Source organism: Cyphomyrmex costatus, unplaced genomic scaffold (assembly GCF_001594065.2).
Source record: "Cyphomyrmex costatus isolate MS0001 unplaced genomic scaffold, Ccosl1.0 scaffold17, whole genome shotgun sequence".
In the NCBI taxonomy this organism is placed as follows: Eukaryota; Metazoa; Arthropoda; class Insecta; order Hymenoptera; family Formicidae; genus Cyphomyrmex; species Cyphomyrmex costatus.
The window spans coordinates 237,996-251,217 of record NW_017275715.1 but is presented as its reverse complement, the minus strand read 5'-3'; the positions used below and the strand labels follow the sequence as shown (position 1 = coordinate 251,217).

Sequence of the window (13,222 nt, the reverse complement as noted above, 5' to 3'; positions counted from 1 at the left end):
ACCGGAACGGCACCGACACACCTATTGTTCCCGCGGAGGACGACGTCGCGACGCCACGTGCGGACGTGTATATAAAAAAAAATCGCGACCTCGCCATACAGTCTCGCTATAGAATCCGCCTGAGTGCAACAATTGAAGTTAAGACGCGAGTGGAATTGAAAGTTGTAGTCCCGTTGCGTTTCAAATCGATTACAGAAGAGTACGCTATATGTAAATACGCTCCTCCCCAGGTTCACCCCTGCATTTGGTCGCGAGATCGGCTGAGGCGCGTCGCGATCGCGCACCCTTGATCGCAATCCTTTGTCCTTCTCCTTTTCTCTCGATTGGGGGCGGGCAATTCCGCTCGCTCGTCGCAGCCAGTGTAGCGCGCGAATTTATTATTTAACGGGAATAATCGATGGCTTATGGATACGTGTACCCGGGGTACGTATCCCTCGCGATAGTCGTCATTTTCGCGATGGTGACGCGGCGCGTGGCAGGAAAAGCCGCTCCTCGTCCTCGTCTGCCGCCGCGAATCGGCGGCGCGTGAAAGTCTCCCGGATTGGGATAATAAAGAAGCGCGTGACGGGCGACTCACCGCGGGTAACCATGCTAGCGAGATTCCGTAACAGTTTCCGTTGCGGCATGCCGAAATGCCCGAGTATTCGTATTCCAGGGATGGAGAAGCCGGAGTCATCCGCGGCGGGCGAGAGCGCCGGAGACTCCGGGGAGCTCGAGGACCGGGACCCCAACAGCTTGAATCAGCATCTTCAGGTAAGATGCATCCGCCTGCAGCCGCGTCTCTCCACGATCGATGTATCGTATTTGACTCGTACTTGTCTTCGCAACATTTTCCACATCACTGAATAATTGATGATTGATGCGTTTTTTTTATCACCGAAGATGAATGGCATGTGTTTTTGAAGTCACTTTTGTTCCTCAATCGTATGATGATGCCCCTTTTTCATCCTTCAATCCTATATATAGCACGCACCAACCTACACGGAAAAAATTGTTGTTAAAGTATCTATAAATTTTGCTAAATACAGGAAATAATTTTGCTGAACTATTAAAATAATTATGTAGGGCGCTCGCAATATACATAATAACAAGTAATGCTACAAAAAGAGTTGTTAGATATTCTAGCAACTAGCTTGAGCGTTTTGCAATAATATTTTAATCTAACAAAATTATTTTTAGTTCCTATGGCTAAATTTTTAGTTACTTTAGTATAACTTTCCTTTTTGTTTACGTATCGCAAATTCAAACACTACACAGCATACTTTAACCGAAGAGAGACGGTCTGGAAACGTTCAGGGAACATATGGATGTTCTTAGGATGTTTCTTAAAGGTTTATGCTTCAAGAATGTTTAGGAAAAAATATTTGTGATTGTAATGGTAGAATTGAATTATAAATATAATTGTTATTAATAACGATATAAGAGTGATAACTATAAAAATGCTCTTGTTATTATTTCATATTGCAGAATAGTCATAAAGCATTTTCCTCTCAGTGCATTACGACCCGCAATCTTTATCTTTGTTACATAATCATTGGAGGGAGTGACTAACTGCTTTCAAATTTTCTTTTATTTTTAATTTCTAGTTTTTCGAGTTGTTAAATTTCTCTTCCATTGAACTAAGCTAAAAGCTATAATGCACATATCCGCGAAATTAATTGAAGGTCAACGTAGACTCATGGAACTTTAAGCTGACTAATGCGGCCATTGCTCATACTTTGACAAAGTTTCACTTTGATTAAAATGACCGCGCTCATTCATGGGAAAATCACTCGCGCGCGCGCACGCACCATGTCGAATTTAATTGTATAATTAAAGCGTGATCAATGTTATCGATAAGTTTTACGCGAGCGTGAATGCATCGTTACGCAGGTGATGTGGGATGACGTGATTGGCGAGCCGGAAGGGATCCGGAGTCCCGAATGCGCTTGGCGGCTCAGCGGCCACTGTTTTCGGCTCTCCAGAGGATGCTGTTACGTGCTCCTCTCCGTTCTCATAGCACCTCTGCTCGCCCTGCTGTTGGGCTTCACGTTCGCCTGCCTCGCGTTTCAGGTGAGTCGATAACCCACCCCTTTGCGTGCGTCCGTTCCTTTTGATTTCCACCGCAATCGATCTCGCGTGTATCATTGCACATCGCGAACGGAATATGCATTGTCACAGGATTGTCCAAGAAAAAAATTACATCAATGATTCAAACATATCAATCATTTTTAATGTGAATAATGTTACTTAATAATTTTAATATTAATATATTTATTTTTTACATGAACGATTTATCGTAGAAATTTAATTTATTGCGTATTTATACAAAGTGCAAAATATTTTTAACAAGGAAAGGGATTTCCCTTAAAAAGAATTAAACAGTTTTGAGATTTAATTTCAATTTTATTAAAATCTATTTAAGAACAATTAAACAGAGAGAGGAAGTTATTAGGACAATTTCTTAATTTTTTTTTCTCAAAATGTGAAATAGTTGGGGATGAATTTCAATCTTTCTTCAAGTTTTTTCGAGAAAGATTCGAAGCGAACGAAATGTTTCATATTCTTTTGAATTTTGATGATTAATGGTTTGTCTTCTTCAACTCGTACATTCTTCATTGTTGTTCCTTGCAGCATATATGGTGTCTCGCACCGTGTCTGCGCGTGTGGAAGATCACATGCGCGGCGATGCGAAATTTCTTAGCGGCGGTGACGCAGGCGATCGTACGGCCGATTATGGAAGGGTTGGGTTACCTCTGCTACAATATCCGCGTATTTAATCAGAGATTACCGGATGGCCCTCTCCAGAAGGATGATCTGTTGATCGTGTAATCCGGCGATCTCAGCGGTGACATCGAAGGGTCTACTTTTTGCTTGTGATAGCAGCTTTCCGTTATCGCGGTTTCCGCATCTGTATGAGCTATAAACACGCCGCGATGTGATCGCGCGAACCGTGCATGTCGGTAGTGCTACAGCGATTTAGAGTTAAGCGGCGAGAGAGGTGTCTATTATAATTATGAACAAAACGCACGAGCGAAACGTACTATAATTGAATCGATCATTTCAGAAACCTCATAAAACATTTTTTATTGAAAAAATTGACTAAATTTTAATTCTTCTTTGATAATATGTATAGTGAACTAACTAAATATTTATTAAATATAAACATATATTTATTTGATACAAAAACTATTAATTTAATTTAAGTATCATTTTTTATTAAGTAAATATTTATTTACTGTAAGTAAATTTTTAGTTAATGCTATTCAAACAAATATTTATTAAAATTTAGTACATTTTTTCAGGATGGGATTCAGAATTTTTTGGAAGAAATATCATAGATACACAATTTTCTTCAATAACTTATACACACATTAAACATTTCTTTCCTAGACACCACCAAGTCTACAAAACTGTTATTCATAGAAAAAGCAGCAATTTACAGTAACTTATGTTTTCCTTACATTGTGCTCTGTAAAAGACGATCAATTTGAATCAATAATGAATCACTTTACAATACTAGAATTCACTGTTATGTGTTTGTTATTTTTTCATAAATTGTGTATATTTATCAACAATGAAGTTAAATATTTTTTAAATTGCAATCTTATTTTACAACATTTTTAAAAGTTTGTTATTATATTTACAACATTTTCTAATTGAAAAACTCTATGTTATAAGTGAACGAAAACTGTGATGTATAACAATATAATTACGAAATATGTATATTTATGTCAGAAATATGGCATAAGTCAACATCTTCGAAATTATTTTTTTGGAAATAAGTTTTAAAATTGATATACATATATTCCATTCATTTAATGAAATAGTAAGACATATTTTACATATTTTTAATTATTTTTAGTATTATAATTATAAAAACTATGGAACATTTTTAGTACTCCAAAAATTAGATTCTTTTATTTATGTCTTAGGGTTTCTAAAATGGCCAATTCAGTTTTTGTATATACTCTAGTAATACAAAGTCTAAAATTGGGACATAAAATAATTATACGATCGATTTTGGACTGATAAGAATAAATTAAGTAAGAGAGCCTACATTTGATTAAAGCGGATCTTAAATATCTCGGTATAAATTTATATATGAAACATTAGACACCTTTAACAGTTTTAGACACCTCTTGAAAAATTCTTTAAAACATCTTTCAATTTAATGTCCTAATTTGGGACTTTGTATTTCTGCGTAATATTTTAATAAAAGCGTGCGAAAACGCTGACCGGTCTAAGATGTGCGAGGATAGACTGCGACATCGCACTTAATACATAATCAGGATGGTATATTTTTACAGTTCGTAGTCATAATTTGCGCGTCAAAGAATTTTTTCCGTTAAACTATCTGCAATATAGCGTGCAACGGCTTAACCACTGTTAAGTGTACTAGTAAGTGTAAAGGTCTCTGCTGGCCTTGTAGGAGTATAATAATTTTAACTCATGCGCATGTCTCGGAGTCGACGCAGAATCGGGAATTAAGGAGCTCGAGTAGCTAGACTAGTCAATATTTTACGCAGGCCGTCTTTTTTGTCGTTCATTCTTGTCATCCGCTGTTGAATTCAAGACGAGAAGTCCCACTGCTTCATTAGACAGGAAAGAATTGTGAGAAGTGATTTGAATATATATGCTGTCGAGTTGGATAGAGAAACGGAAATCCCTTTAGTAAAATATTGATTTAAAATTCTAATCTAATTGGGAATGTAAATTATTAAATGAAAAAGAATGCGAGGAGGAAAAATTATAATAATTATAATTATATATATAAATAATAATTATTAAGAGAGAGATATATATAAATATACAAGAGAAATATATGTTTATTATATCGAAAGCAAAGAACGTTAGACAAAAATCTGTCCACTTTTCTGTATAATCGTACGATTAATATTAACGTAATTAATGTTTCTCGATAAAGCGATAAGGTAACACAGTACTGTCGTACTTTCTATACTTAATGTTTATAGTGTAAAGTCATCGTTACCATTCTATCATATTTTCCTTTTATATGCTCAAGCATTGTAGACGATTTTCGGAATATTTTCCGAAAGTTAGAAGCTGTATATACGAACTTTCTGTATAAGAGAACTTTTTGCAAATAAAATGTAGAACTTACACGAAAAAAATACTTCTACGATTTTGCATTGCAGCGACACGAGTTGGGAGTCCTTATAAGGCTGCGGTTCAATTCACGCTCACAACACTTGTGTCATTTGTCCTTATTTAACATTTAATAATTCATTATAATATATTCATTTTTATATTATATTTTTCATAATACTCAGTGTGGTAAGTGCTTAACAAAGTATATAATGGCACCTTCCCCCCTCCAATTAAACTTTTAAGAGCGAGGGTGTGCTGTATTTGTAATGTTTACTCTTTAAAATTAAGTTTATGATAAATTTGGAATAAATTTGGAATCTGCAGATTTTTTTAGTTACAGCTAATGAAAATGTAAATGTATGTATAGTAGAGAATGTTGAATATAATTTAAAAAAGATTATGCACCGGTACATGTATATTGATGTATATATAATAAAAAATATTTTATTGATCTTACTTAAAAATATCTTGTAAGTGAAAAATCTGTTGATGTACATACATACACACACACACATATATATATATATATCAATAGATTCGAGATATTTTTAAGTAAGATCAATAAGAAAAGTCTTTTTAGTAACAACACAACGTCATGTTCAGAGTATTAAAGCCATTCCCTATTTTTTTTAACTGATATTTTCTAAATTCATTAATTTTTTTTTTGCGTATCTATATGTATACAAAGTTTTATTAAAATTAGGATTTAACATTTTGCGAAGGTTCCTATGTGAGAGAGACGATCATTCGAACTTGCCTCCGAATTGCTGTCGAGCCAATCATATTGCTGTGTAAAGTTTCACGTTGCCTTCGACATCAGCCGAGACATCAGCTGACTAGTCGTCAGCTGCTACTTGGTCGAAGCATGTTTACTGAAAGTCATTGAATAAATATTTATATTAAAACACTTGCTAGAAGTGTCAATCGCTCGGTATGGACGCGCCTTAAGGCACGGTCGATAAGAGGTTTTTTAACAAGATTAATAAAGTCAGTGTTTCGTCGCTATTATCAGTCGTTAGTCAACATGGCGAGCCACATGCAGAGACTGTTGTTGAGAGCCGGCCGCTTGTGCCGCGTAAATTCTACGAGACGTATCCTTTGGAAATCTGTTGGGAAGTTTACCAACTTTAGGATTCTTAGGACTCTTTGTTAGATCATGTGATTGTATATCAGAATTCGTCATATTCGTCCTTAAATCTTGAGCAGAGATTTTCGCCTCCGCCACGCTCCGAGGGAGACGTAAGTCAATTTAATTTTAGATCATTTCTCTAAGCGTGTAAACACCAAACAAATAAAAAACATATCCTTTTAATCACGACATGTTCGTACTGGATGGCGATCTACAGTTTTGATGTAAAATGTAGATAGATGGTAGCACAATGCAGAGGTGCGACTCAATCGGTAGTTCATTCTGCTGACATTACGATTTTGCTATCTCATCTTTACTGATAACTGATAAAAGATGTTTAGGCTTCCATCGTTATATGTCACTGTAATGTTATATAAGAAAAGCATGGGCTATTTGAGCCAAGTTAGTTGTTATTTATTATTGTTTTAGATTAAAGTCATAGCATAAAATAATTTCAAACAATTCTAAATGTTTTGATATTTAATATTGATCCTCTTCAATGAATTGTTTACAATCATACAAACTGAACATTATAATTAAAATATTACTTTACAGCTATTACAATTACTTCATATCTGTATCCTCCAATGCTTACAATCAGAAATCCATAATTAAGTTCCTTGTCATTTAAATTAGGAGTGTGATTCAGTCTTGAGGATTTCGTAAGAGATGAAAATATTTTGATTAATTTTGATTATATTCAGTCATTATCTTGTTTAAATAAATTAGTTTTTGAAAAAAAATCCTTAAAACTAATTTACACACCTAAGAGATATTTATTAATGTTTAGAATAGATAGACTATTCTTCGTATCTTATAATATTACATAACGTTTATATTAAATGTTATAAGAAAAAAAATTTATTAAAAAATATTCAAACTCCTGGTGAAAAAGTCTCATATATTTCATAATGTTTTGAAAATTTCTAATTTAAATTTCATATTTTCTTAATTCTTTGAAGATGGCAGTTTTCTAATAAACACAAACTTGAAGGAAATCTTGTTTTCTAATAGTGAATTCGATTGGACGCATTCAGTGTATACATCAAAACTGTCGAATATAAATTGATGTATCAAAAGATGTGTTTAATATAAATATAGAAATTAGATAGACCGTAAAATCTTCAATATATTTTAATATGCTGTTAAATAAATTTGTATTTTACATATCGATTTATTCGAAATATTGGTATTTCACTTTTATAAAACTCGAATTAAATCAGTGTGCAAAAAATTTAGTATAGTTTTCGTCAAGGTCATCTCAAAAATTAATTTAAACCATGTATAATTTTGATCGATTTTTTATTGAAAATTTGTATTTATGACTCAGCTGCCTTCAATTGGGAGGATCCGTTTGATCTAGAGTCGCAACTGACACAGGACGAAATTCTGATGAGGGATCAGTTTCGTTCCTACTGTCAGGAGCAACTCCTGCCGAACGTGATCGAGGCAAATCGAAAGGAGCACTTCGATCGGGAGATCGTAAAGCAAATGGGACAACTCGGGGTGTTGGGCTGCACTATGAAGGGCTATGGCGGTGCGGGAGTATCCTCAGTAGCTTATGGGCTCCTTGCTAAGGAAATTGAGAAAGTCGACAGTGGATATCGATCGGCATTTTCTGTGCAGTCTTCTCTCTCGATCGGTGCGATCTACATGTTCGGCAACGATACTCAAAAAGAACGATTTCTGCCTAAAATGGGTGCGTTCAAGTATTTCTCAAAATAGAATTCTAGGATAGAATTACATTCTGTGTAATTTCTAAATCGTATAATTAATATAATACAATGACTTTGAGAATAAATTGATGTTATTGAAAAGGAGAGCATAAAAGCAACACATGTTTATAGTGAAAATATATAATTAATAATAATAATAATAATTGTAGAAAAATGATAATAATAGTTATAAATATATTAATTATTGTGATAAAGGATCAATCAAAATTAAATATTATATCTCAGATTATATTGCAGATTGCTTGACAGATTATTATAAATTTTTATACATATATATTTTTCTTCTAATAATAACTAAAGATGCTCGTAATTCTCTATTATTGGAAAAATCATAGATTTATTTACGTACAAGATAATTAATAACTATTTTAAACCGTACAAGAAAATTACAAGAGAGATTTTAGAATTTTATATAATTATTTATCTCCGGTAACTTATAAAATATTTAATTTTTATATTACTTATGGAAATTAGATCAACAATTAGATAAATTAATTATATAAATTTGTTAGTACAATTGGTTGAACGACGATTATTGTTGGAGCTGTGGGCGATACTTTCAAAGTGTATTTCAGTTTCTGGGGAAAAGATCGGTTGTTTTGGCTTGACGGAACCCAATCACGGTAGTGATCCAGGAGCCATGGAGACTAGGGCCATTTATGACTCCAATAAAAAAGTCTACAAATTGAATGGCAGCAAAACATGGTTAGTACTCCTCATCTTTCTTTCATCGTTTCTTTCACGGTCGAGCGCAGAAGTCAGACTGTCGAATCTCGTTTAGGATCACAAACTCGCCTATCGCCGATGTGTTGATAGTATGGGCGAAATGTGATGACGGTCAGATCCGTGGGTTCGTTATTGATAGAGAAGCTGCGGGAGATCGGTTGTCTACTCCAAAGATCGAGGGGAAGTTTTCTCTAAGAACGTCCATCACCGGCATGATTCTCATGGACAACGTAATCGTGCCAGAGGAAAATTTATTGAACGTGCAGGGACTCAAAGTAAGTCTTCCTAATAAATTAAAAGGACTTACCTTACATACATCCTTGACCAAAAGTATAAAGCACTTCCACAAAGTGGCGTTCTATATCTAATAGCAAATAAATTAGAAAATAGTTTTATCGAAAAATAATATTTATTTTTATAGCAATTTTAATATTTTATTAGTCTTCCTTTCCATTTTATTATCGTCTTTTTTTCAGAAAATGCAGTAAGTTGAGGATTTCTTAGGACTAAAGTTATATTACACGTTCTTATTTAACAGTAATCAATTGATTATAACGTTTTACATCTAACGTAAAATAAATTAAAAAACAGTTTCACTAAAAAATAATGTTTATTTTTATAACTAGTTTTTTTAAATTAGTTTTACTTTGAATTTTATCTCCTTTTTCAAGAAAATGCAATAAACTTAAAGTTTTATTATTGATCAAGACTGTATTATACGTTCTTAATCAATCGACTATTAGTTACTATCGATTGGCTATTTTGTTATCATTAACAAAGACTAAAATCTTTTTAAGACCGTACAATTGATAAACAATAAACAAACAAGAAGAAGGAAACCAATAACGGTTAAAGCCTATAACGGTCAAAGCTGGATCACAATGCTTATTAAAATTATGTATGAATTTTATATACTGCGTATGTAGTTCCCCCAATCGCGTGCCGAAAATTTTTTCAGACTTACCTTCTTCTTGTTTGTTATCATTATTACCGTGGATTATCATCATTGGTTGGAATTTAAACAAATATAGATATTAAAAAGGAAGTCGATTACTACAAAAATTGGAATGGTTATTACACTAATTGCTATTATATTCCGCATAGTTTAGGATATCTAATAACAAAACTTGATAAAGGGACCATTCAGTTGCTTAAATGATGCGCGATACGGCATCGCCTGGGGTGCGTTGGGCGCGGCGGAAGCTTGCCTGAAGATCGCTAGATCCTACACCCTGGAAAGGAAACAATTTAAGAGACCGCTGGCGGCGAATCAGCTTGTGCAGAAAAAACTGGCGGACATGATGTGCGACGTCGCGATCGGTCTTCAAGCTTGCTTGCGAGTCGGTAGACTGAAGGATGAGAATAGGTAAAACTTGGAAGTAGCGAAGCAAAGAACGAAAGTCTAATGTTTTTAAATAATTAATGTAATATTTTAGCACTTCTAGAAAAACCGACAATTTTTAATATTTCCAGATTAATCACTCGTTTTTCGCAGCTATTATATTATGTCTATGACTTATAGTATATAATATACGTATATACGTATTGTTCTTTTACTTTAAAAGTAAGACATCTCAAAAATCTAATTTTTTAGAAAAAGAAAAATCTATTTTTAACTTAACAGTAAATTATTTTTTAATTGAATAATATTGGCAAAAAAATATACTCTTAACAACATGATGAAATATCAGTTTTATCACTTTTGTTTAAAAATATGCTTTAAACATGCCTTTTTGAGTTGCGCATTTCAATATTTCAACAAAATTATAACAAATCCAGAATAATTAATCAAAAGTGACTTAGCTCGAAATGTTATATTATCAACAGTTTATATTTACTTTGATCAGCTAAAATGATTAAACTTAAAACAAAATAATTTCTTCAAATTTCACTTATCAAAACTGACTTAACTCTAAATATTTTCTGAAGAAGACTTTTCTTTTTACAAAAACGACACAACTCAAAATGTGTCACTCTTGTGGACGGTATTATAATCTCTTTGAAAGCTTAAGAGAATGGCAGAAGTATATATATGCTATTTGACGGGCAGGCTGTGAAGTTAAATTTGTTTACTTTAGATGAGAATAATGTTTATCTTGAGAGAGCTCATTCATGGTAATAAATATAGGAATTTTTTAGTTGTATCGCTTTTGAAGTAAAGAAACGATACTGGGAGCTTTCCAACAAGAGACGCAGAGTGTTGTTCGCCAAGATGAAACAAGGATGAGTTACCCGTGTGAAGCTGGCCCCCCAATATTAAAAAATCGATTTTTTTCTTCATGCATTCGTTTGCTCATCGTTTGCTCACGAATGCTCAGTTGGAATCTTCGTTTGCTCACCCTTAGTTCAACAGATACAAGAAAATTAAGTTTTAGTGAGCCAACTTCACACTAGCCCCCCAATATTAAAAAATCGATTTTTTTCTTTATGCATTCGTTTGCTCATCGTTCGCTCACGAGTGCTCAGTTGGAATTTTCGTTTGCTCATCCTTAGTTCAAAAGATATAAGAAAATTAAGTTTTGGTATCGAATTAAAAAATCGATTTTTTCTTCATGCATTCGTTTGCTCATCGTTTGCTCACAAATCTTTTGAACTAAAGATGTATCGAATTAAAAAATCGATTTTTTCTTCATGCATTCGTTTGCTCACAAATCTTTTGAACTAAAGATGAGCAAATGAAAATTCCAACTGAGCATTTGTGAGCAAACGATGAGCAAACAAATGCATGAAGAAATAAATCGTTTTTTTAATATTGGGGGGCCAGCTTCATACGGGTGAGTGAATATGAGAAGTGACCCTGTGTCGCACAGTGTGGGAAAGCTCCCATTATTTGTATATTACACATGTTACATGCGTATTAGCGGTATAAAAATTATCGCTAATAACAACATGCAGTCATATGCGTGTAATGTGTACATCCGCGAATAAGAAAGGCAGGAAATGATTTTGCGTGCCGTAGAGCTGCACCGGAAATGATTTCCATCATTAAGAGAAACTCGGCCGTCAAAGCGCTGGAGATCGCGCGAGCCGCGCGAGATTTGCTGGGCGGAAATGGGATCTCGGACGAGTATCATGTGATCAGGCACTTGATGAACCTGGAAACAGTCAACACTTACGAAGGTACGCGAGGATCGTCTCGAGAAGATCGACGATTGTTTAGCACGTCGTTAACGGATGGCGTTATTCGAGGCTGTTTTCTTTTTTCTTCTATCTCTTTGTTTCTTTTCCACAGGTACAAACGATATTCACGCTTTGATTCTCGGGAAGGCGATTACGGGTATTGCGGCGTTCTCAGGATAAGGATTGCGACTCGAGTATCCGAATGATAAGACTGCTTTTGTACACGCCACGTGCTATCGATTTGCATATTTACAAGCGCCCGATATGCTTGTGCTTCAATTTTTTGTTTGCAGGATCATTTTAATTTTTAAATGAATATATAGGGTGATTACAGCTCTCCAAAAAGACATAGTTTTTTTATTTTCTAGAGATTACATCAGCAAAAAACTTTTTCTTACTGATTTTGTTTAAAAAAAAGTTTTGTAAATGAATAATCGAGATGTATATATACATATATATTTTTATCAATATAGTCTTTTTGGCAATTGAAAGTACTATTATTATATATTTCAGTATTCAATGCTACATACATTTCCACCTCTATTAAGCTAACAGGAGCAAATTAAAAATCAAATCAAATTGGAAATATTTAATATTTTCTATGTATACTTATTTATATATTTCCATCTTTAATTCTTAAGAGTAACTGCATAGATCTCAAATTTATCTCAAATTTAATTTTAAAATAAGTATTATAAATATTCAACAAAAGGACTAAAAATCTTAGAGGGTTAAAAATTTTATTTGGAAAATATAAGATATAAAAAAACTCAAATACCCACGAAATCTTAAAGTTCATTATTTTTACATTCCTCTACCTCACAAGGATATAACTAATGTAAATTTAATTATAACATAATATACCTATTAATAAAAAATATAATTATAAAAATAAAATATTTGGGGTGTGTTCTGAAAACGTCCTATCTATCAACTTACTTTAAATGAAAAATTATAAAATAGTGTACAAAATTCCTTTTGCACATTTTGAATATTTTGATACCGATTATTAGTGTATATTGATATATTTGAATACCAAATTTTTATCTCTTTTATGACAGGTTGAGGTCCTAATAAATTTATTGCACACTTAAAAAACATATACTAAAAAAAAGTAGTGATAATATCTCTTCCTTCCTCTAGTATCCTCGTCGCATAATTACGCATTTTCCGTCTCTCTATCCAAATCGCCGCGTGTTTCCACCGCGAATAAGGCTTTAATCATTCGATACACTTTATTGCTCGTTTATTCTCTACTTTACGTTTTAACAATTTCATGGTGTGTGCTCTTTCATTATGCGCCGTCACACTCGCTCTCGTTCTCATCTTTCGTATCCCGCCGTTCATTCCGCTCGTTCATTCGCCTACGATTGCTATGCACGCGTTGACTCTCGACGGAAAACGGTCGCGCTACGAGAAG

The 13,222-nt window shown here is 33.7% G+C and overlaps 2 protein-coding genes across 2 annotated transcripts; both read left to right on the top strand.

Annotated features, from left to right (window-relative positions):
• The first annotated feature begins 588 nt into the window (after positions 1–588).
• On the top strand, positions 589–2,811 carry LOC108771935 (caveolin-3). Its single transcript, XM_018537356.1, has 3 exons — positions 589–753; positions 1,873–2,052; positions 2,614–2,811. Exons 1-3 carry the CDS (start codon positions 589–591, stop codon positions 2,809–2,811), a joined length of 543 nt encoding a protein of 180 aa, XP_018392858.1.
• A 3,207-nt stretch (positions 2,812–6,018) lies between these two features.
• LOC108771937 (glutaryl-CoA dehydrogenase, mitochondrial) lies at positions 6,019–12,176 on the top strand. The gene is made up of 8 exons (XM_018537358.1): positions 6,019–6,182; positions 6,298–6,330; positions 7,551–7,919; positions 8,532–8,661; positions 8,738–8,957; positions 9,819–10,048; positions 11,642–11,802; positions 11,915–12,176. The coding sequence occupies exons 1-8, from the start codon at positions 6,116–6,118 to the stop codon at positions 11,980–11,982; spliced, it is 1,278 nt and encodes a 425-aa protein (XP_018392860.1). The 5' UTR covers positions 6,019–6,115; the 3' UTR covers positions 11,983–12,176.
• Positions 12,177–13,222: the final 1,046 nt, after the last annotated feature.